Raw genomic sequence first — 23,797 nt, forward strand, 5'->3', positions numbered from 1 at the left:
ACCCAATCACTACTTGAGGTACAAAGAATTACGGCCCCAGCATGAGCTGAGTTTTATATGGTGCTGCCACTCACAGAATCAACAGGACCAGCTCCGAGCAAAAACTCCGGCCGAAGGCCTGTGACAATACAAAAGTAATGTTTAAGCTTAAATGATATCGTACTAGTGTAACATTTGTATGTATTCTAGAAAGCATTTTGAAGTCTTCTAGTGCCCAGATGTTACTATGCGTAGTCGGAGGTATGTGGCCCTCTTGCCGAGTGGAATGCAACAGTGCTCGTCTCCGGCCCGGTTTGATAAACGTGCTTAATTCGGCCCCTGGTCCAGATCGGGGCCTTGCATACAACACGAAGAGTAGTTGAACAGCTGGGCCTACGTTATGTGGTAGGAGCTGTCAGCCTGGTCGTATGGGATCTAGTTGCCCTACTCCGTTCACATTCGTGGAGATAGGACCCGAAGTGGCCCGGAGTTTTTTGATATCTCTCCACTTGCTAAGTCGTTAGGGCAGATTATCTGAGAGGCGCTTGCATGATATACCGTTCCGAGACATGGGGATACAAAAGATAGGGTGTATGGTAGGCTTTAATTGTTAATGTATATAGTACCGTTATCAACTATACATATTCCATAAATCAAACATTCCTCGGTGCATGGACAATCAGAGTTCAACCTCAAATAGACTCACCTAAACCTCAAGGGTGGAAAGCTTCGTCTCTTTGCCTGTATTTTACCTCATCTCTCGTCTCGTGGTATCGTTATCCGATAGATATCAACAACTCCATCTCTCGTACCCAGGCCTAGCAGATGATAGCGGTTTATTGCAGTGAACGGTAACACTGTCCACAAATATGGTAAGCCGGATAGTCAATCCCTCTCAGGGGAACACTGTCCTTCTTTTCGGTCCTCAGGCCCTGTCATTTGATCAGGAAGCCTTCCTCAAATTACGCGCAACCATTCTCGGCTCGCCTGCTTACCAATGGGTTCTCAATGTTGTCGATGAGTTGCCTATCGTATGGACAAGCCTTCTAAAACATAACCCTAGATTGGAGGCGATCGATGGAGCAAAGGAATTACACAGCCTGGTTGACTGGATCAAATTCGGTGATATACGCGGCGATTGTTTCCCTCTTCCCAACATTCTTCTTAGCCCGCTTGTCGTCATCACCCAATTGACGCAATATGCCAATTATATCCAAGAACACCCAGACGTCCGGAAGTCAGACAAAACACAGACTCTAGGATTTTGCACCGGTATACTTAGTGCCCTTGCCGTATCCAGCAGCGCTGATGAGACCGGATTTGCAAAGTACGGCTCGGTCGCAGTACGCCTTGCAATGGTTATCGGAGCTGTTGTAGACGCGCAAGACGCACCGACCGAACGGGGTCCTTCGAAATCATTGGCAACTGCCTGGAACTCCGCCAACGGTGAGGACGAACTAAAGCGAATCCTGGCTGAATTCTCAGATGTAGGCATATTCATCCCTTCTATCTTGCTATGGTTAGTTCTGACTCTCATAGGCCTACATTTCGGTTAGCTATGACCAGCGTCGTGCAACTGTCACAACTTCGACCAAGACCATTGCGGCTTTACAAAAAGAACTCCGTGGCGCTGGTATCATTGCCAATGAAGTTGGTCTCGTTGGCCGTTTCCACAGCGACTCGCACCGGAAAGATCTGGATTCAGTCATTGACTTTACCAACACACAACTCGATTTCCAATTCCCAGAGCTGTCGGAGCTACATCTTCCCACCAGCTTCACCACCCAGATTGAGGATCTAGCTAACAGCAAGCTACATCATGCCGCATTGCGCCAAATATTGGTTGATAAATCGGAATGGCATCAATTATTTGAGTCCGTACAAGAAAAAAGCTTAAGCGACAAGGCTTCCCTCCTTCTTTCATTTGGCCCGGAGCGACCCGTACCTCCCTCTATCATGCGAGTGCTTAGCTCTCAGGTTATTCATATTGCTGATGTGAACGGAAAAACTATCCAACAGCCCAACACCAACCCGCACCTGATTGGAGATAACGATATCGCAGTTGTTGGCATGTCCCTCAAAGTCGCTGGCGCTGATGACGTTGAGGAGTTCTGGGACCTTCTTCTCAGAGGGGAATCGCAACACCAAGAAGTTCCAAAAGAGCGAATCACTTTTGAGACCATCTTCCGAGATGTCGATCCCAAGAGGAAGTGGTTTGGAAACTTCATTCGAGACCATGATGCATTCGATCACAAATTCTTCAAGAAGAGTCCACGTGAGATCGGATCCACAGACCCTCAACAAAGGCATATGTTGCAGTGTGCTTATCAGGCGGTCGAGCAATCTGGTTATTTTCGATCAAAGAACGTCAATAAAAAAGTTGGGTGCTACGTTGGTGTTTGTGCAGCAGATTATGAGAACAACATTGCATGTCATGCCCCTAACGCATTCTCAGCGACTGGAAACTTGAAGAGTTTTATCGCTGGTAAGATCAGTCATTATTTCGGTTGGACCGGCCCCGGCTTGACAATCGACACTGCTTGCTCATCGTCCGCTGTCGCTGTTCACCAGGCTTGTCGAGCAATCCTCAGCGGTGAATGCTCAGCAGCGTTGGCTGGAGGAACCAATATCATGACAAATCCACTTTGGTTCCAAAACTTAGCAGGAGCCTCCTTTCTCAGTCAAACTGGGCAGTGTAAACCATTTGACGCTAAGGCAGATGGATACTGTCGGGGTGAGGGTATCGCGGCCGTGTTCCTCAAGAAGCTGTCTTCTGCTATCGAAGACGGTGACCAAATTTTAGCAACTATTGCAGGCTCTGCTGTTTACCAAAACCAGAACTGTACTCCTATCTTCGTTCCGAACGCACCTTCTCTTTCGGATCTCTTCCGTAATGTCGTTGCTCAAGCTCGCCTGGAGCCCAAACAGATTACTGTTGTTGAAGCACACGGTACTGGTACAGCGGTTGGTGATCCGGCTGAATACGAGAGTATTCACAATGTGCTCGGTGGAATAAATCGAACAACAGCCCTTCAGCTGTCGTCTGTTAAGGGCTTGATTGGCCATACCGAATGTACATCAGGTTTAATCTCCCTCGTTAAGACCGTCCTCATGATTCAAGAGGCCAGAATTCCCGCACAGGCCAGTTTCTCTAGTATTAACCCTCACATACACCATAGCCCGGACCACAACATGGAAATACCAACAAAAGTCTTGACCTGGAATGAGAATTTCCGGGCTGCCTTGATCAACAACTACGGAGCCTCCGGTTCCAACGCTTCCATGGTGGTTGTGCAGGCTCCATTTACGGACAAGTTGGCACCCGCAATGGAAGGCTCCAAGTCTCCATTCTGGTTCACCGGTCCGGATGATCGGAGTTTGAGGGCTTATGCATCGCGGTTCGTCAGGTTCTTGCAATCCAAATCAGTTTCTTCGAAAAGCTTGACATTAGGCAATGTTTCCTTCAACGTTTCCCGCCAATCCAACAGAATTCATGACAAGGGTCTGATCTTCAATGCTGCTTCTCTGCAGGAGTTAGAACAAAAATTATCCACCTTTGCCAGTGGCGAATCTGAGCTTGCTTCTCAGTCAAAACTTGCAACCAAACCTGTTATACTCTGCTTTGGAGGTCAAGTGTCTACATTTGTTGGTCTGGACCAACAACTTTACGATAATGTGACCATTCTCCGCCAACACTTGAATGAGTGTGATGCTATCGTGGTTAAGCTAGGACATAGCAGTATTTTCCCTGGAGTCTTCCAAAAAACGTCTGTCGAAGATCCGGTGCACTTGCAGACAATGCTCTTTGCCGTCCAGTACTCGTCCGCTAAAGCCTGGATTGAGTCTGGTGTTGAACCGGCAGCTGTCGTTGGTCACAGCTTCGGAGAATTGACTGCGCTTTGCGTCTCGGGAGCGCTTAGCCTCGAAGACACTGTCAAGATGATAATTGGCCGCGCTAAGATCATTCGTGAGAATTGGGGTTCTGAAAAGGGGGCCATGATGGCAGTTGAAGGTGATCTCGAACAGGTTCAGAACCTGCTTTCGGAGTCGGTTGTTACAGGAGAAGTAGCAGCAACCATTGCTTGTTACAATGGACCCCGTAGCTTCACACTTGCGGGTTCTATGAAAGCTATTGAAGGAGTCGTCAAGACTGCATCCACCGGTACTTTCGCCTCCATGCGTACTAAGGTGCTGAATGTCACCAATGCCTTCCACTCCACTTTGGTAGAGCCATTGATGGAAGACTTGGATAAAGTAGGAGGTGAGCTGACCTTCTGTCAGCCCACTATTCGCCTCGAGAGAGCCACTGAGACTGTCTTGAGTGGAGATTTAACCTCCAAGTTTGTCGCAGAGCACATGCGGCACCCTGTCTATTTCAATCATGCCGTGCAAAGACTCGCTCAAGAATTTCCTTCCAGTATTTGGATCGAGGCGGGCTCCAACTCAACGATTACCAACATGGCTAGTCGTGCTTTGGGATCTTCTGGCGGGCACCATTTTCAGGCTATCAACATCACGAATACCTCCAGTGGACTGTCAAATCTCTCTGATGCAACAGTGACTTTGTGGAAGAACGGGCTCGACATTTCTTTCTGGGCTCACAGCTCCAAGCAAACATACTCATATGCCCCGTTATTACTTCCACCATATCAATTCGAAAAATCTCGGCATTGGATTGAAATGAAACAGCCCCCTAAGGCCAGTGGGGAGCCCACTGTTATTGAAGTAGTAAAGACAACTGTTGAGGAGCTTCCCAAGACTCTTTTGACCTTTGTCGGTCACCAAGATACCCAGAAGCGCCAACCTCGTTTCCGTATCAATACTATGATACCTAAGTATGAAGAGTTAGTCACCGGTCATGTTATTGCCAATACTGCTGCAATTTGTCCTGCGACTGTGGAAGTCGATCTGACTATCGAGGGTCTTCGCACACTTTATCCGGGAGTGACCGACACTATGCAGCCTCAAATACATTCGGTTGATAACCAAGCCCCAATCTGCGTGGATCCGTCGCGATCTGTTTGGCTCGAGTATGAGGCGCTTGACGACGCTGCTCATACCTGGAACTTCAAGATCTATAGCACTGGCAATGGAAAGGCTGCGACGACCACCCATGTTACTGGAAAGCTTATTTTCCGGGGCTTAGATGACCCCCAAGCTCAGGCTGACTTTTCCAGATATGAGCGTTTCGTGAGCCACGAACGTTGTGTGGCTTTACTCAAAACGGACGATGCAGACGACGTAATTCAGGGTCGCAACATCTACAAGACTTTTGGTGAAATCGTCGATTACGGTGAACAATATCGCGGCTTGCAGAAACTGGTCGGTAAAGGTACCGAGTCTGCTGGTAGAGTCGTCATGAAGCCATCAACTGAAACGTGGCTGGATGCCCATTTGTCCGACGCTTTCAGTCAAGTTGGCGGAATATGGGTCAATTGTATGACGGACCGCGAGCCGGCCGACATGTACATTGCAAATGGCTTTGAACAATGGATTCGATCACCCAAAGTAAAATCTACCGTTGAGCGGCCTGCGTCATGGGATGTGTTTGCTCTTCACCAAAAGCACGGCGACAAGGCTTATGTCACAGATATTTTTATCTTCAATGGCCTCACCGGTGACCTCACCGAGGTTATTCTTGGCATCAATTATGCAAAGGTCGCAAAGATGTCTATGAGCAAGCTGCTTAGCCGTCTTACACCTAACGGTAGTGGAGTTGGTTCTGCCGCGCCTTCGGCAGCAGCCAAGGTGCAAGCTGGGACCGCCGTGACTGCATTTACTCCAGCTACATCATCGAACGTTGGGTCTCTTCCTGCTGTGACAAAGCCTCGGAAAACCCCGAAAGCACCCAAAGCACCCAAGAAGAAGGTTTCGTCTGGCCAGCCGGAAATCACTGGTCAGGTTCGAGCAATGCTGGCAGAGCTGTCAGGCCTTGAGCCCGAAGAAATCAAAGAGGACGTTGAGCTTGCAAACATTGGAATTGATTCTCTGATGGGCATGGAGCTTGCACGAGAAATTGAGAATATTTTCAAATGCTCATTGCCTGAAGATCAACTTGTGGAGGTAACCACATTCCAAGCACTCTTGCAGTGTATTCGGGCCAATCTCCCAGCATCTGCAGGTGCGGCCGAAGAGATTGAAGACGACGATGACGAGGAAGAGGAAGATGAAGACGACGACGAGTCTCTCGAAGATGCAAGGGTGTTCACACCATCCGATGCCGCTACTTCCGTTTCGTCAGCTGGCAAAGCAGATGTCATTGAATTCCTCGTTGAGTTCTTGGGCATTGAGGAGAGCAGCGTCACCCGAAGCACACTTCTCCGCGACCTTGGTGTTGACTCCTTGCTTTCGACTGAACTACGCGCTGATATCTCGTCCAAGTTCGGCGTCGACGTGCCAGAGGAGGTGATGCTGGAAGATCTGTCAGTCGAAGAGTTTGACGTCCAGATCAACGGATCTTCTTCCTCCAAGGCTGAGCCACCCAAACCAGCTCCTTCCGTTTCGGTACCCGGGGTTTCTTCTTCCTCTTCCAACGCGCCACGTGCCACAGGAGGCAACCTCGACCTCCCAGCTTCGGTTATCCTTGAGGCTTTCCACGAAACGAAGGTGCTGACTGACAAATTCATCGAAGACTACCGCTGTGCCGGTTACATCGACAATGTTCTGCCCAAGCAAGATGAGCTTTGCATTGCTCTGGCCGTCGAGGCCTTTGAACAACTTGGAGTATCCCTCAAAGGAGCCAAGCCAGGTCAAAAGTTGGAACCTATCAAGTATTTGCCTCAGCATAATCGACTTGCGGAGTACCTCTACATGATGCTAGAGAAAGGAGCTCGCTTGATAGACATTGACGCGAACGGTGTGATTACAAGGACTGCCGTGGCTACACCAACCAAATCGAGCAACGACATCTGCCAGCAGTTGGTTAGAGATTACCCCGATCATAACTTTGCAAACAGACTCACCCAATTCTGTGGTCTTCGACTTGCTGACGTCCTGACTGGCAAGATGGACGGCATCAAGCTCATTTTCGGATCCGCCGAAGGACGTGAACTAGTCTCTGGTCTTTACGGTGATTCTCTATTGAACAAGTTGGCCTACGAACAGATGAAAGACTTCCTTCGTCGTCTGATATCGAAACTACCAGTGAACGAAGTGCCATTAAAGATCTTGGAGATGGGTGCTGGCACTGGAGGCACCACCAAATGGATTGTACCATTGCTGGCTGAGTTGAACTTCCCTATCGAGTATACATACACCGATTTGGCACCATCTTTTGTGGCCGCCGCTCGTCAAAAGTTCAAAGCCTATCCGTTCATGAAGTTCCGTGTCCACGACATTGAGAAACAGCCAGCAGATGATCTGCTTGGAACTCAGCATCTAATTCTCGCAAGCAATGCTGTCCATGCCACCCACAATCTTACTGTCTCTACGCAAAACATTCGCAAGGCACTACGCCCTGACGGGTTCCTAATGATGCTTGAGATGACTGAAACTGTATACTGGATTGATGTGATCTTTGGTCTACTTGAAGGCTGGTGGCTGTTTGAGGACGGCCGCCGTCACGCAATTGCCCACCAGTCACGGTGGGAGAAGGACCTCAAGTCGGTAGGCTTTGGACATGTCGACTATACTGATGGACACCGTCCAGAGGTCAATATCCAGCGCATCTTTATCGCGCTGGCTTCCGGCCAGAGGTACGACCGAATCCCTATCCCTCCCAAGGCTGTTACGAATGAAGCTCCGAAAACTGACATTCTGGCACGTAAAGCGGCCGTCAGTAAATATCTTCAGAAAGCAGTCAGTGGCTTTACCGCAGTCTCTATCTCCTCACCTGCCCACCCTGTACTCTCAAATCAAGGCGTGCTTGTCACAGGAGCTACTGGGAGCGTCGGATCTCATCTAGTTGCTCACTTGGCCAATCTACCCTCTGTCAAGACAGTGTTCTGTATCAATCGAGTCAGTCGCTCAGATGCATCAAAACGCCAGCAAGAAGCACTCCTGTCCAAAGGCATTTCATTGACTCCCGCAGCAATGTCAAAGCTAGTGGTGATTGAAACGGATACGCACAAACCTCTGCTCGGTCTTCAGCGTGGTGAATACGATCGTCTAGTCCGCGATGTTTCTCACATCGTGCACAATGCTTGGCCAATGAGCGGCAAACGAGCGTTGATGGGCTTCGAGCAGCAATTCGTTGTCATGAGAAATCTCATCAATCTTGCAAACGAAGCTTCAGCAAACGGTCCACGGAGAATCACCTTCCAGCTTATATCTTCAATCTCTACAGTGGGCTATTACCCGATATGGAGTGGAGAGCGTAACGTACCGGAAATTCGTGTCGAGATGAACTCTGTACTTGACAACGGATACAGCGATGCCAAACTGGTTTGTGAGCGAATGTTGGATGAGACACTTCATAAACATCCCGACCGATTCCGGCCGATGGCCGTTCGATTAGGTCAGGTCGCCGGATCTAGCTCAGGCGGTTACTGGAATCCAATGGAGCACTTTTCTTTCCTAATCAAATCGTCACAAACACTGAGGGCTTTTCCAGCTCTTGAAGGTGAACTTTCCTGGACACCTGTTGATGCGGTTGCAGCTACACTAGGTGATTTGATCTCTGGTGACCATCGTCCTTACCCAGTTTACCACATCGACAACCCTGTTCGTCAGCAATGGCGGGATACAATTCCAGTACTCGCTGAGGCTCTGGGCATTCCTTCAAGCAACGTTATTCCCTTCAAAGACTGGGTGGGCATGGTGCGACGCTTCCCGGGGTCTGAGGTGGACAACCCTGCGGTACGGCTTATTGATTTCTTGGATGATAATTTTTTGAGAATGTCGTGTGGTGGATTGCTCCTTGATACTACAAAGAGCCGCGAGCATTCTCCGACATTAGCAGCAGTTGGTCCAGTGAGCGCAGACGTTACACGGCAATATGTAAAAGCATGGAGGGATATGGGATTCTTGTACTGAGGCTCCTGACTGTCTTTTTTCCCCCTTTTATTACCCAAGACCGTTCTTGATTTCTTTTGTATCCATGTAGACTGTTTGACCTTACTCTTGTATATTTCTTTTTCGTGATACTTCATTGTTTTAGCATATAGACCGTGTCCTCTTCATTATTCATGACTACATTATTAGCTCGAAACGATTACTACGTTCTCTCAATTGCCGTATTATTAGAAATGTCTTCGTAAGTATGGATATTTTGATGATTCAGGTTGCGAACCAATCCAATACTCCTCGATTGGCAGTCATCAGAATATTATACCTAAATCACATACACTTTGAACCTCCGTAGACAACAATTTCGCCGAGGCACATAATTATTCCCCGTAATCGATCTGGAAAATCATTGATACTCCTCCAACCCCCTGGAACTGACTTCAGTGGAGACGAAAATGAATTTGCATACTTACATATCATCATAATGCTGATATCAGACTATAGGTGTCGTATAGCCCTGAAGAAAGCAGGAAAGTGATTTCTTCGTATACAAAGAGCCTACCTTCTCGTCGACAAATTGAAATGCGCTTGCGTAAGATGTGGGCCTTATTGGATAACCTCATCTGTAAATGCGACTAATGATCCTAAATCGCCTGATACCCGAAAAAATGACTTGGATATATCCTAGCTGTGGGTGCACTGACAGGCGGGATGATTTGGGGCCAAAGCTTGTTGTAGTGTAAACACGCGGGTTTCCTTGGATATAACTCTACTCCACACGCCAATGCAGAGACGGAATTCTTGAATTGCCTCGGCATTATCCATATCAAATGAGCGATGACTATTTCTTGCTCAGGAATAGCTGTCTCCATATTTAAACACCCACATCTGGTTTAGGATACAACCGAATTCAGGCAGGAAAACACTCACGTCGGCGTCCGAAAAGATCCAGATCTCCGAGGTGTTGTGTGGATTACGCAGCTCTGAGCGGTATATCTATTAACGTGTCATGGGTAGGCAATGTGCTAGTCTCTGGAATGGAGTAAAGACTTCGTTGGCTTCTTGGGTTGCCAGGATTTCAAAGCTTTTGCTGACAAGCCCGATGAACTAGTTAGTCAAGCCACTACTGCGTACTCAATATAGTACGCATCCTCTTACCAAAGGACTGAATGACGATACGCTCGATTCCTACAAAAATTCTTGTCTGCCAGTATGTCTATTGAACACCAGACCAACGTCGACACCAATAGCTCACCATTACTCGGCATTGTGGATAACGCGCTACAGAGGTAGAAAACCTACACGCTCGAGAAGCGGGACTGGTACGGTGTTATCCATGGTCATGTTAACTCCCCAGTTATGGACTCACATGGTTCAAGATTAACTAGCGATTACAGTTTTCAATTAATCATAATAAGCAGGTAACTACTGGTTGACTGGAGCTTTCCATACTCCGTGCAAACCACGTCGCAAGCTTTGCCGCTCTTACGAGTGGACGGACCTATTTTAATATCCCGGGATCATCCCTCTATCGGAAGAATGACCAAGAACGCTTAGTATTGGCTCTTACTTTAACGATGATTATAGTTGATTCGAAAATGGAGTATCATCGTTCGGAAAAAATGTCAACTATAGTTGCAAATAGTTACATAGTAGCTTAAGGTTGAGGAAGGGTTGGTCGTGTTAATGCACGCTGCATGTCTTACGTATAATCGGTGTAGTTATGGCCTCTCCACACATGATGTGCACGCTAAGAACACAGGGGCTTTTCTTAAAAAATAACTGCCAGTGGCTTCAATAATAGTGACAAACAGATGAGAACAAAATCAATGGGATACTGGCACTGAACAAGAGTGAAGCCTATTCAAGAAACAGACAGAAGCAAAATTTTACTATTACGGAGCATCAAATATGTTGATAAATGTTGTTAGAAAACATAAAGATAAAGAACAGACCACAACAAAACAACGCGGATTCGGTGGGTGGGGTCGAATATGAATCTCATACATACTGCATAGTATGAGAAGCCATTTCGGACTAGTACAATATTCTAGACAACGCCATGAATCCTTCTAGTCTTCCCAGTAAGCTATACGAGCACAACACGTAATAACATTAGCAGCCATTTAGAACCAGTACCATATGCCCAGCATTCTCGACAACGCCATGAATCCTTCTAGTCTTCCCAGTAAGCTATACGAGCACAAAACATAATAACATTAACAAAAGCCATGTAGAACCACCAGCCTTCTTGGCAACGCCACGAATCCTTCTAGTCTTAGCAGTAAGCTATACAAGCACAAAACATAACCATAACAGGGCATGATATAGGCGGTCGGTGTTAGTCTATACATTACTATATCCCGCACTTTCCATCCGCCAATGAAAGTCTATCTGTCTATCGTCTATTGAGTTTTGAAGGTCCAGAGAGACAAGTCCCGCTTGGGACGTGACTTCAAATGTCGAGGGATCGAAGGATAGTTGAGTGCCATTCATAGTCTCACAACCCAAGGTTATGGGTTTGCTGTTCGACAGACATTGACTAGACTCTGAATCCAAAATCAATAGGAAGTTCCGTGCTAGGTTATTAACGGATTGTAAATTTCGCAAGGCCTCCATGACTTCATGGAGCTGTAAATCAAGGAAAGAATTTGTGTCATCTTCTCGATGCAGTGTAAAGAACTCGGCGCAAATATAGAGACAGATCGGAGTGAAAGGGTGGATCTACGTAAATTAATGAGCATTCGTCAAAATTTAAGCATAAATCGGTATGTATACCTTGGCTTGAGTAAATAGAGACAGTGCTCGTGTAATGGTGACAATCTCACCAGCCGCCTTTACCGCTCGTTGTTTATACTCAATCACATTAGCCGAGCTACTGGGAGTTTGGCAAGGCATCAGCTCAATGATTTTATAAAGGAAAAGAATTGCTGTGTTGGCGACCATCTCAGTAAAAATTAACATCGGGTCGATGTGTTGAGACGCCGGGGGATATTTCATGGTCAACATTGTGATCCTCTGTGTGAGAATGTTATTAATCCAGTGATGTCGATCCCAGAAATCCTGGGATGTATGGCCGTAGACACGCTCAACGGAAGCGCAGTGTTTGTGCAGCAATGCTCGCCCACAAATAGTGGCAAGTATGATGCATTCAGCGAAGGGTGACATAACAGTAGGGGTGGTTGCGGTGATTTCCTCAGAGAGGAATCCCATTTGTACATGCTGTACACTTTGGAACTCGGTATCGCCGGCAGGCAATCGAGTGAGAATCTTTAGAGATAACCTGTTAGCAGGAAAGCTTTGCATATTTATGTGGATGCTGTTTGATGGAGACATACTACTTGCTCATTCAGTGTCAGCGGTAGTCCGTTCTGTACACTAATGAAACGATCCAAGAGATATGCCATCCAAAATGTCCTCCTCTTTTCCTCAAGCGCGACCCAGTCCTCTGTATTTGATGGTGACAATAGCCCCCCAGTTCCATCAATTTCGAACAACCGCATCAATTGAACTAATCGAAAAGCACGACCTGCACTAATCCAACCACGGCGTGAATGGCTTCTGGTAACCTCGTAGAATACAAGCAGGATCCATGCCTGGACCTGCTCGATCTCCAGGCCATCAATTTCACTATCTCTGGTATCAAGTACCTCGAGCATCTGCCGAGTCTCATTGTATAGCATGTCGCAAATGCTCTGAAATTGCCTAGAGCACGAAGCCGCCAAAATCCACATAGTATATTGTAGACATGTTCGTGACATGGATTGCCCTGGGACCCTGGCCCAAGAGAAATATCTTCGCTGATGAAGCATTGGGGCAATGGGATGTATTCTATCGAAGTATGTTTGATCCCTGTTTTCAGAATTAGTAGGGAAGATCCATAGCTGCATGAGAAGCTATTGCGTACAGTTCAGCTCGCATCCATTCCGGTATACGCGAGCCAGCAGTATCAAGATTAGTCTGCGTAGGAGGATGGTGTGTTTGTGGATCTGCATTGCCATCCAGGTCAGGTGAAGCCCTCTCTTGATTTTCCTCTGATGCTTTCAGAGGCTCGGATGATATTGAATTAATTGCCTGTTCAGTCAGGCGACTTTCTAGAGCGGCTGCATTCGCTATGTTAGCGAAAGTATTGTTTCCAAAGTATCCCACCAAATCCAGGCAATTGAGTTCATACCAACACGGTTTTGAAGTGCCTTAAATTGACCTCTTTTGGGTCCTCGAGGTGGCCGGAGCGGAGTAATATGGCATTCCACTCCGGTCTCTGCACAGACTCCACATCGTGGTTGTTGACGGTCACAACGTAATTTTCGTCGCCGGCATTCTTCACAAGCCGATCCAGGTTGTTGTCGAGGGCGAGGGGCAGCTCCTTGGTCAGAGCCAGGTGAGGAAGACATGGTTCAGCGGAAGTTTATCTATGTTATGTGATCGTTTAACATTTATACCAAAAGTGGGTGTGAGATTTCGATGATAGATATGGCGCAAACGGTTGGTTATGGTCAGATGGGTGTCAATAGGACTTTATAAGCTGGTATATAGTGTATTGCTGAAAGCAAACCTAGTAATATTCCAGAAGGTGTTTCCATTGACTGCCCGATGTACGGCTGAGCGGATCATTACCACAAACCTTTAGCTTGGAACAGACAACGTACTTATAACTTACTTATTTTGGGGCCCTTACTTCTCCCACGTGGATGGGGTAAATGTACGTAGTTCTCACAATCACCTTATGTTATGACCAGGAAGACTTTATCCACCTCATGAAGATTTGCCCCCATATACTTTAAGCGCTGCACTGCATCCGGTACGGAATATTACCCCTCTCGAAGGACACTAGCGGTATGTTTGTGTAATTGGCGCTAGAAACTTGCAATGTATTCCTTTAGAATGTTGGCTCATAAGACTAAACTATTTACTCGATGTAGTTAGAAAGGAACGCAAGGGTCGAGGTAAGATAGCGATCCGTAGCTTGGGATACGAGCCACTTCTATGCTTACACAGCTGAATATATGATTAGAGCTGATACGGCCGGCTTTGTTTAATACTGTCTCAGAGTTCTTCAAGCTGATCAATAACCCACCAACCGTACGATGGTGCGTTTGGGTGCCCACATCAGCGTCACTGGCCCCAGAGCTGATGTTGCATAACAACATCGCCGATTTTCGGTTTCGCTTATAGCATTTCAGGGCCCGGGCCGTACATAATATCTAGCTAGCTGATTATATAGTCTGACATGCGTATGGATAGAAGTGCTTTACATTTACCGTGCATATAATCTATATATATACGCATATCATCGATGGATGCAAATTAAGTAAGACGAATCTTACGCTTTTGATGTGGGAATAGATAACTTAAGCTTAGTTTAAGCCACTGAACGTCCTTTAAAACCTTTAAAATACACCATTACCCTCGGCTGAGACAACACAAGCAAGCCATGGTATGTTAAAGAGCCAACTACGCCTTATCAGACTCCACCCGTTGGTTGCAGTGGTCCGAGGTAATATTAGCGGCCTGGTTGTTGGTCCTATCAAAAATCTCTCAAAATCCCCGCAAATACGGTTTACTCATCCTAATGTAGAAAATATCGTCTGTGGTTTTCTTTTTGCTTTTTTAAACCTGCAGGGTGTGATCTGCAGCCTCAAAATATTGCCAAATTTTCATAGTATTGGTTATTAGCTGCCTATTGAGATAGACAAAGCTCGGCTAAAAACCTAATGCTAAACTTAAAGCATCCAATGGACTTAGAATTAGGTTGCAAGGAAGGTATATGAGGCACTTGTTGCCACGTTAGTTTACTATGCCTTACGGCTAACTGGATGGACTACTTTGTACGAAGTGTACACTATGTAAATACTAACACTACCCACCTGGACGCATATTCAATAATCAGGCTTACAACAAGACTGCAATATGTCAATATCGTAGAATGCCAAGGCTGGCCTGTCATTATTCAATCTGAACTTGCATAACTCCATACGAAGTACGTATACATAGATATAGATTGAAGGGGCTGTAAACTAACGAGAATACTCACAGCCGAGTGTTGATATCTCTTTTGCTGCATGGCCTTCGTATAACTCGGTCAAGTCCTTGACTCAAGCGCTCATTCGACGAGAATCAAAGTTGGATGACATTTAAACTTCGCCAGGGTTTCAAAGGGACGCGTTGGTTGTCATCATATTGTCGGCGATAGATCGATACGAGTAAATTACACGATGTGCAGTAACTCAATCTACACAGTACTCTGCGGTAAAGTCAGTTGTGTGGTCCCGTATCCACTTGGCGTCCGTCTCTATATGCTTGAATGAATCAGATGGAAAAGGAGGCCCACGGGTCGAGGTAACAACAATACGATACAGGTATCGTAATTTCCGTACGACCCGGTTGCCGGGATTTAGGTTCAGCCGACTCCCCCGCGGATGCGGAGGAAAGAGCGGAGCATCGGATCATTCGCAACCACGGACCAGCCCACGCACCATCAAAGATACATAGTTAGGGTTACGAGGTTTGACTGAACATGAAAAATGGCGTTCTTAGTGTCGCTGGACTGCGTAAGTAGATCCTTCGTGCTAATAACCCTTAATTGCAGTGGAACGTGCTCGCTTATCACCAACGGATCACAGCACGCCGCTAGGCATCGTTATTCCACCTTCTCTCCGCCTGAAAAAGCAAATACAGATAGATGTACGCGTAGACATGGCTTCAGCCTCGTTCCGCCCTTCCATGGTGCTGAGGACAGGGGCCGGAAGATCGAGCCTGGGAGGCCTTGCATCCCCGACGAACACGAATTAGGCCAGACCCTGATAGCACTGAAATCAAACCATGTCGAACCCTGATATTTTGAATTTCTGCTCGATACGCCCAGCGGCCAAGCCCGCGTATTAGTAAATGCCTGATCCAATGCCTTTGAAATGGATATATTTCTCCCTTGTTATTGCACTGGATGATACGATCCTCGGCGGGCTGTGCCGACACTTCCAAAACATACTAATACGCATGCCATGGGGGGGCCAAGGAGCTGGAGGTTCGGCCGTATGCCTTCCAGTCCCAATGAATAAAATAACTGGTATTTCTTCTATCTTGCCACAGTGATATCACGTCAACTATTACTTTACCTCACTCGGCGCACGGAGCAGAGTTTACAAAGGGCCTCAAAACACTAGCCCTAAACTCGGCCGACATACTATATAGAGCTTGCAACTAAGCTAAGGCATGTCCAGTAATGTCTCAAAATGGGAATTTATTCAAAGATCATCTTGCTTACAACAGGCTTGCCGTTTGCGGTATCTTTTTGCGTCACTAGCCGCACTAATAACCATGATACTGACAACGAGCCATAGTAATAGCCTAGTATTTGGACTATTTGCAAGGTTAATTCGTGATCCCAAGAAATTTGATGAAATGTCCCCAGTCTATACAGAATATCCAACACAGAAGGAAGAGGAGAACAATCAGAAAGGGTTAACTTAGATACGCCAGGAAATCAGAGCCCATAAAAAGAAAAAACAAGTACATAATTATGTGGATCAAGGAGATGGGAAGTCTAAACTGTGATGGGCCCATTGACCAATTCACCCAAAATGGGGCTGTTCGTCAACTCCAGAGCTTCCTGCAAGTAATCATTATCAATGGAGAAAGGCCTTGCCATGACGTTAGGAATCCATCTTCCCAAAAGGCGATCCAAGTGTATGTTCTCTTCTGGGATTCGTCGCTGTAGAATCTTTCTATACGAGGCCACGGATTGACGTAGGAATGAAGAGTGAAATGGAACATCAATTCCCGGAATGGGAATCGTGCCCTTACCACGCTTTAGTCGAATGGGACTGGGAAGTTTGTTTGCCTCAACAAGGTTGACAGCCAGTCTCTGCCCGATTGTCGTTGCAGAGAGATCATCCTTAGTTGTCATGATCTCACCCACAAGTTCTGCCCCGTGGGTGGCCGTAGCTAGGTAGCTTAGAATATTTTCGAGGACATGCAGGTTCTGTAGCTGGAAGAAAAAGAAGATTATCGTGTCAGCATTACAGTCCAAAAATAAGTCATCCAGAGACACAAGACCAAACTCACTGTTCCTGCACAGACATATTGCTCATTCTCTACGTTCAGGTTCACAGTCTCGATCAATTCACCACTTTGTGTAGCAATCATACGAATTATTTGCCGTAGGGAGCCCTCGTTGAAAACTATTATCACAGTTAGCGTATGTATACATCATGCGAAAAGAGCTATGCGTGTATGCATTACATTTTCCTATACGCTGTGGATTGGCTGCCACCATGCCGTAGTTTGTCTCACCATTGGAGTCTCTCTCCATAGCAAATTGTAGGGACAGACCACGGTAAAATGCCAATTCCATCAGTTCTCTCGTTGTCATGAAACCGGAAAACGCTAGAAGAGCTCCATATTCACCGAGCGAATGACCTGCGAAAAACGAATCCGATGGGACTAGTCCACGGCTTTTCATGTCTTCAAACATAATCTTTTCCACCAAGACAATGGCTGGTTGTGCGAAGCTGGAGAAGAAGAGCAAGCCAGATGGACATGAGAATGTGTAGGATCGAGATTCACGCGTCAATCCAGGCAGTAACGTCTTTCTGATTATCCGACCATCTGGTGTTGTGATCTCAGTCTCCATTGCTAGATAATTCTCGCGCAATTGTCGTCCACGTTTGCCTCCGAAATGAATAGTCATACTCTTCGGATTGTTCGAAACAATGTCAATTACCGACCACCCTTAATTATGAGTCAGTATAAGCCACGCTTCATTAGAATCTAGTAGACGCGATACATACCAAATCGTTCGAAGATATGGGTGTCTATCTCGTCCCAAATACGGCGGGCAACTTCGCTTGTCTTATACAGCTCCATACCCATTCCAGGCAACTGGCTTCCTTGTCCTGTGAATAAGAAAACGGATTGAGGTTGCTCAACTTCCGCCTCTGCTTCCAAAACCAGGTTCTCGTTATCTTCTTTGAACGCAGATACCTTGAATACTAGTCGGCCATCAACGGCTCCCACGTGCTTCAAGCGTACTACAAGTCGGTCGCTAGGAAGAACCATATCAGTGAAAGTAGCAGTGAAGCGCCGTAGTCGGTGTCGTTCTCCATTCAAAGATAGATGTTCAACAGCATTAACAGCAATAGCGGAAGTGAACATTCCTTGACTGATAGTTCCAGGAAGCTCCGCCCAGTGTGAGAACACAGATGCCATATGAATTGGATTATAATCTCTTGAGACACGAGTGTACATCTCGTTGCTGGTAGGCATCTGGACTTCCAGCGATGATACACCGGTCCAGCCAGGACTTGTGAGGTCGCTCTTTGCAGCGGCCGGAGTTCCATTCCGCTGCAAGAAATCCATGACTGGATTGCCAACGCATTCTCCATGGTCGAAGCTTACACTGCCTATTTCCTGAATCTGTCCCAGACTATTTCTCTGAAAGATTTGTCCAGATACTTTCAACGTGTTGTACGTTGTCTTATTTTTCCACGTTACTTCCGAATGCAAATCAAATAGCAAGGTCTTGCCGACCAGGGACAGAAATGGATCTTCGAGATGGAACCATTCGCGATCCTTGAGAATAGCTTCATCTTGCTCAGAGGCCACTTCAAAGATGATATCTGGCTCATTCGTCTCTTTGAATGTAGATTGATAATCATTGAAGGTTCCCTTGAAGAGGAATGTTGATGTGACCTTCAATACTGGTTGATTGGAGGATAAGATTTGTCCTTCAACAGTCACATACTTTCCCGCGTCCTCAATGTAAATAGCTTTAACATTTGATTTAGACCGAATAACATCTCCAACACGAAGAGCCGCTGTATTTGTCATGTACTCGAATGAGTTCGACTGATGAACAAGTCGAAGTAAGTCTCCGGGAATAGCTTTCAAAACGATGGGTTTCGCGAGGGAATCCCATGCAGCAACGATGCCGACACTGATAGGGAATGTGTCAGAACCCCCGACAATATTTTTTCCATGGGGATGTGTTCGGCCGACAGTATCAACAAGACCTTCCAGCATTTCCGCGGTAAGGGTCATCTCTGGTCCCCAGATTGTTGAGCGAGTATCCTCCGTAGAAGAACTAATATCCACCCCGAACCATACCTTGCTATAAAAGCTTTTGATACAGTCGTCACGGCTGACGGTAACCTCACTTATTCTGTACGGCATCATTGTTGGGTCGTAGCTGAAAGCGAGTGGTAGAACGACTGGCTCATCCCCATGAAAGCTGGGGAATGAAAGTTCCACGGCGATGTCTAAGTCATTTTGAGAAGAAATTTTCACAATAGACTTACTCTTGGAACTATCTTCATTTTCCACGCATATGGTAATTAACGAGATTTCGGGGTCGACTTCCACGGTGCCTTTCGACCCTCGCTGGACTAAACGATGAAATGGATTGATTTTTCGATCGCGACCGTGAAGAATATACTCATCCGTGAAGAGCGAACGAATCCATGGGTTACCCATCTTGCCGAGAATAAGCACTGTCGATAGTAAAAGGTCTTCAATTCCACCAGCAAGACTATCCACCGGGGTAAGGGATATATCTCTGCTGTCAGATTCTGGAGTAGCTACAGACCAGCTCTCAGAGGAAAGGCTGGCACTTTCACACTGCGCTGTCAATCCACCTGGATAGAAATTCTCCCCTACTTTCCTGATGAGTCCCTTGTTGATATTGTCAAGGATTTCTTTGGCCGTCTCATTGCCAGTGTTGCAGTACTGAGCCGCAACAGGTCCATGAAGAATACAACAACGACCAGCATCTTGATCTATGACAGCATCGATGTCTTCCGATTGCCACAAAGAATCTTTCTTAAAGAATGTCTCGAAATCCTCGTCAATTATAGGGACAAAGTTGACCGGTTTCTGACCACGCTTCTTACACCGAAGGATAAAGTATTTGACATCTTCCGGGTTAAGTAATTCTGTGGAAGCAAGAGGACAGGCCCGAGCAAACTCTTCAAGGAAGCGCTGGGGGGTTTGCAATGAAGCTACCGTAATTTCAACTTCACCCTTTAGCGGGAGTCTTTCCAACGTACGATCTGCAATGTCTATAACGAGTTTTACGTACGAAGGTGCGACCCAGCGGCTCTGATGAGCAACATACATGAGAGACACCAACCGACGCAGGACTTCGACGTATGTCATTTCTGATAGTTCCACAGGTTCGCCTTTGGAGTTCTGCCCAAACCATGGTTTAGCGAAGTCTGCATTGAGTCTTTTGATAATATATGGCTTCTTCTTCAATAAAGCCTCGACGCGATTTTTGTGGGGTAGGCTGAAGATTGTTTTATCCAGCTCATGCCAGAAAAGAACACCTCTGGTGGCGATTTTATGAATGGGTTGGCCCATCTCTGAGATGACGGTGATGACGCCTCCTGCAGCACCATCATAGGTTTTCTCCCATTCAGTCTCAGGTACTCCAGAGGCCTCAATAATCAACTTCTTGGCTGCGGGAGATGTGTGGGCCTCGCGAGCCACCATCATGCGACTTCCAAGCAGAATGCCATCAAACGGCATCTTAGGGTATCCAAACCGAGTAGCCCATGTTCCGGAGAGATAGGGATAGCTATCTTCGTAGCTACCAAATCCACTTCCAGCGACCAGAATGATGTTTGCGCATCTGCGAATGCTACTATATGTACGAAGGATCGGTGCATGAAAATCTTCGTAAGAGTGATGTCCACCTCCTCGACCTCCTGTCCACTGTAGAACAATCGGGAACTGGGGTTGTGCTTTGGCAATTTCTATTACCTCACGAATGGCAGATATGGAACCAGGCTTGAGGGAAATGTGTTTTAAGCCCAAGCCAGTTATGTAATCAGTCATGACTTCTTGCGAGGGTACACCAGCACCGATGGTCAAGCCATCCACGGCAACACCCTCTTTAGCTAATCGACGAAGCATGGCAATTTGCCACGTCATGGCTTGGGGGCTAGAGTAAATCAGATTGCATGTAATACCCCTTCCAGCAGGAACACTATTCTTCACTTTGTCGATAGTGGCAGACATTTCCTCCGCATTATAATAACCACCACTCGCAAGCTCAACGTGGTATCCAGCATTCATGATGGTGGACACAAAGTCCCATGGTACGGTGGTCGGTGTCATGCCAGCAACAATGACAGGTGGGACGCCTAACAGTTTGCTGAGTCGGGTCTCCAATCGTATATCTCCATGTGTAGGCTGTACGAGACGAGGCTGGAATTTTTCTGCCCAGCTTTCCACTCTAGTTGATGTTGAAAGCAAAAATGGAGAGAATATATCCAGTTTACTTCCAATATCTGAGTCTCTGGTCTCAAAGTCAGATCCGCTGATGACCCTTATCCCTTTGCCGTTAACAAGTCTCGTGACCAGGTCTGGCACACCACCGCTGCCAAATGTCAAAATATGTGACGCCGTTGATGACTCAAGTGCTGCTGGCCAGTCACAGCAATTCGAGCATATCGCATCAATCAGGCTATCAAGCACGTTCGCTCCATGAGGCAGCTCACGAAAGTCGCGGCCGTTTCGGTTGTCATGGAGTGGGATTTGGAGCATTTCGGGAGATATCTTGTAGGAAGATAGATGATCTTTTATTTTTTGAGCCGGTGTTGACAAATATTCGGTGTGGAATGGTACAGTTATTGGTAGAAACTGATGCTGTATTATAGGTTTGCGCTTGCTGTGAGGTACACGATTTTGATCAATTTCGGGATCTGCCTTGATTGTTCGTAGGTATGTGTCAAGTGATGCGAGAGATTTGGCGGGACCACCAACGACGAAATTATCCCTGGTGTTGATCAAGGCAACGGCTACTTGACTCGTAGATGGAAGTGACTTATTGAAGACGCCAATGATTCTATCGAGACGAGATCGTTCCAGTCCAACAACACTCAGCATGCATGAGGGTTGACCTAAACCGTTGCGAACACTATCTTCAATGATCGAAGATGACAGAGATGACCTTGGCGAGCCCTGGTTACATTCAAATCCAATCCAAAAAAGTGTCTCTACTGCTGTCAGCGCAGCGCTGTAGAATGATTCCCATGAATCCGAAATAGCTATAGCCGCAGCCACGACGATTCCTTGAGAATGACCTGTAGAGCCCTGGAGTAGGCTTTGAACTTCACCAGGGGTCATGCCCAGGACCTTGCATGTTACGCAGTAGTGTGCCAGGCTCAGGAGACCGATCATTGGGCAACTGACTGTCACTCCAGAAATGAAGTCAGACCCCGGTACCTGCTCAAGATCACGTAGCCATGCTTGCAAGTCAAGATATCGGCCGCAATAATACTCCCTTGTCTGAGGCAGTCGAGAGAGGCGACTTAGCAGAGACCCAATAATGTCGATGAGGTCTTTTAGGAATGGTGTATAAGCCAAATAAAGATCAGCAAGCTCTTTCACGGTTGTAGCGTTTGCCGTGCTCTGCCCGCCAAATACTACATATGGATTGATGTGGCCGCTTTTTGCGGCACTAAATAATGCACTTGAGGCGATGTTTCTGGGTTCGGATATAACCGAAGACACAGCTTTGTAGTATGTGCAGAGCAATTTGTTTCGAGTCTGCGGGTCGATTTGAGATGCATGTAGAAGGGCATGTAGCTCAGATTCGAACAGGAACTTATCCTCAAATCCCTGGAGGAATGACCGGGTGGAGGAAGTCGCGCCGCTGTTGTCTAAGAGATGCTCAAGAAAGTTCAAGGCCAGTTCGATTTCTGAAGTGATACGTTCTCGTGAAGCAGAGGATTGTGCCAGCACAAATAACTCTCTTTGGTCTTTCAGATGGTCCAAATCCTCTTTACTAACGAAAACTGTACACTGAATTTCCTCAAGATGAAGAGAGAATTCTCCGTCAGTAATATTAGACAACTTCTCTGATGACGGTGTATCCATGGCTTTTTCCTAAGTGTTGAGGCTCATCAACACGCAAATTGAACCATGTGATTGTATAAATCAAATATTGATAAGAACCGAATTCAATTTGTACAAGGAAGAGAAGCAGATCAATATTAGGTCTTGAAAAATGATAGCTACTCTAAATTGAACTACCCTCCTCAAAAGTCATAAATCCTGTGCTCCACGTGAGATTAAGTTAGGGGCGGCGATCACCACATTTGTCCGCACAGTAACACAGAAACAGGCACCGACATGCCAACTTCACTAACCTATCTTTAGGGCCACTTGCATGCACAGTAACTCCCTCTGCGCATTACTCCGTTTATCGCTACTTGTCAGATGTATCATTCAGCCAGAGGGGCTCAAAACACAACCATCCATGGCCCGGCACATGGTGGTTCGAAGAACGTTCCATTGCAGTTAGGGCTCGTGTAGCAAACATTAGCCACTGTTCACGAATATGTCCGACGGGCCGGAGTTCTATCTCTCAAAGCAACTACCAGTGATTAATACGTTTGCAATAAGACATATCGCCCGTATCTCGGCTTCAACCCAGGGGCCGGGTGCGGAGTTTGTATGTCCGGAGTTTTTGCTGATCCGACCCCAAAGCAACCGGCGACAGCTGCTAATCGCAACAAAAGATATTCCTAGAAGCCTTCTAGAAGCAGGAGTGCATGAGATTCCCGTTTTTCTAATGGGTCAGAAACAGATAGGGTCGAGTATACAACGCTACTCTATCTAAATATACATCAAGCGTGATGATTGGCCATTCATGTTACAGCTATATACCATTATGAGTGGAAGGGAGGTCTAAAAAGCGACTCTTCATAGTATCCCTATGTTTCTATACGTTCCAAAGAAGAGTAATTCTTGTCATATTGAATCATAAAAAAGCACCATTTTCATATTCTCTAACAAATTCAATTCTTGTCTCGCTTGATCAAGTGTGTCTGAAATGCTTTGAGCTTGACTGCAGCAAACTTCGGCTACC

The 23,797-nt window shown here is 46.5% G+C and overlaps 3 protein-coding genes across 3 annotated transcripts; 1 reads left to right on the forward strand and 2 right to left on the reverse strand.

Moving 5' to 3' along the window:
* Window positions 1-848: 848 nt before the first annotated feature.
* On the forward strand, window positions 849-8,952 carry EYB26_006382 (uncharacterized protein; the record flags this gene model as incomplete). The annotated part of the gene is made up of 4 exons (XM_054265658.1): window positions 849-1,466; window positions 1,519-7,584; window positions 7,628-7,673; window positions 7,748-8,952. 4 exons carry the CDS (start codon window positions 849-851, stop codon window positions 8,950-8,952), a joined length of 7,935 nt encoding a protein of 2,644 aa, XP_054121633.1.
* Window positions 8,953-11,271: 2,319 nt separating this feature from the next.
* Window positions 11,272-13,319, reverse strand: EYB26_006383 (uncharacterized protein; the record flags this gene model as incomplete). The annotated part of the gene is made up of 5 exons (XM_054265659.1): window positions 11,272-11,649; window positions 11,704-12,195; window positions 12,264-12,777; window positions 12,833-13,028; window positions 13,100-13,319. 5 exons carry the CDS (start codon window positions 13,317-13,319, stop codon window positions 11,272-11,274), a joined length of 1,800 nt encoding a protein of 599 aa, XP_054121634.1.
* Window positions 13,320-16,468: 3,149 nt separating this feature from the next.
* Window positions 16,469-22,803, reverse strand: EYB26_006384 (uncharacterized protein; the record flags this gene model as incomplete). Its single annotated transcript, XM_054265660.1, has 4 exons — window positions 16,469-16,912; window positions 16,990-17,105; window positions 17,167-17,655; window positions 17,715-22,803. 4 exons carry the CDS (start codon window positions 22,801-22,803, stop codon window positions 16,469-16,471), a joined length of 6,138 nt encoding a protein of 2,045 aa, XP_054121635.1.
* Window positions 22,804-23,797: the final 994 nt, after the last annotated feature.

Source organism: Talaromyces marneffei, chromosome 5, assembly GCF_009556855.1.
Source record: "Talaromyces marneffei chromosome 5, complete sequence".
NCBI lineage: Eukaryota > Fungi > Ascomycota > Eurotiomycetes > Eurotiales > Trichocomaceae > Talaromyces > Talaromyces marneffei.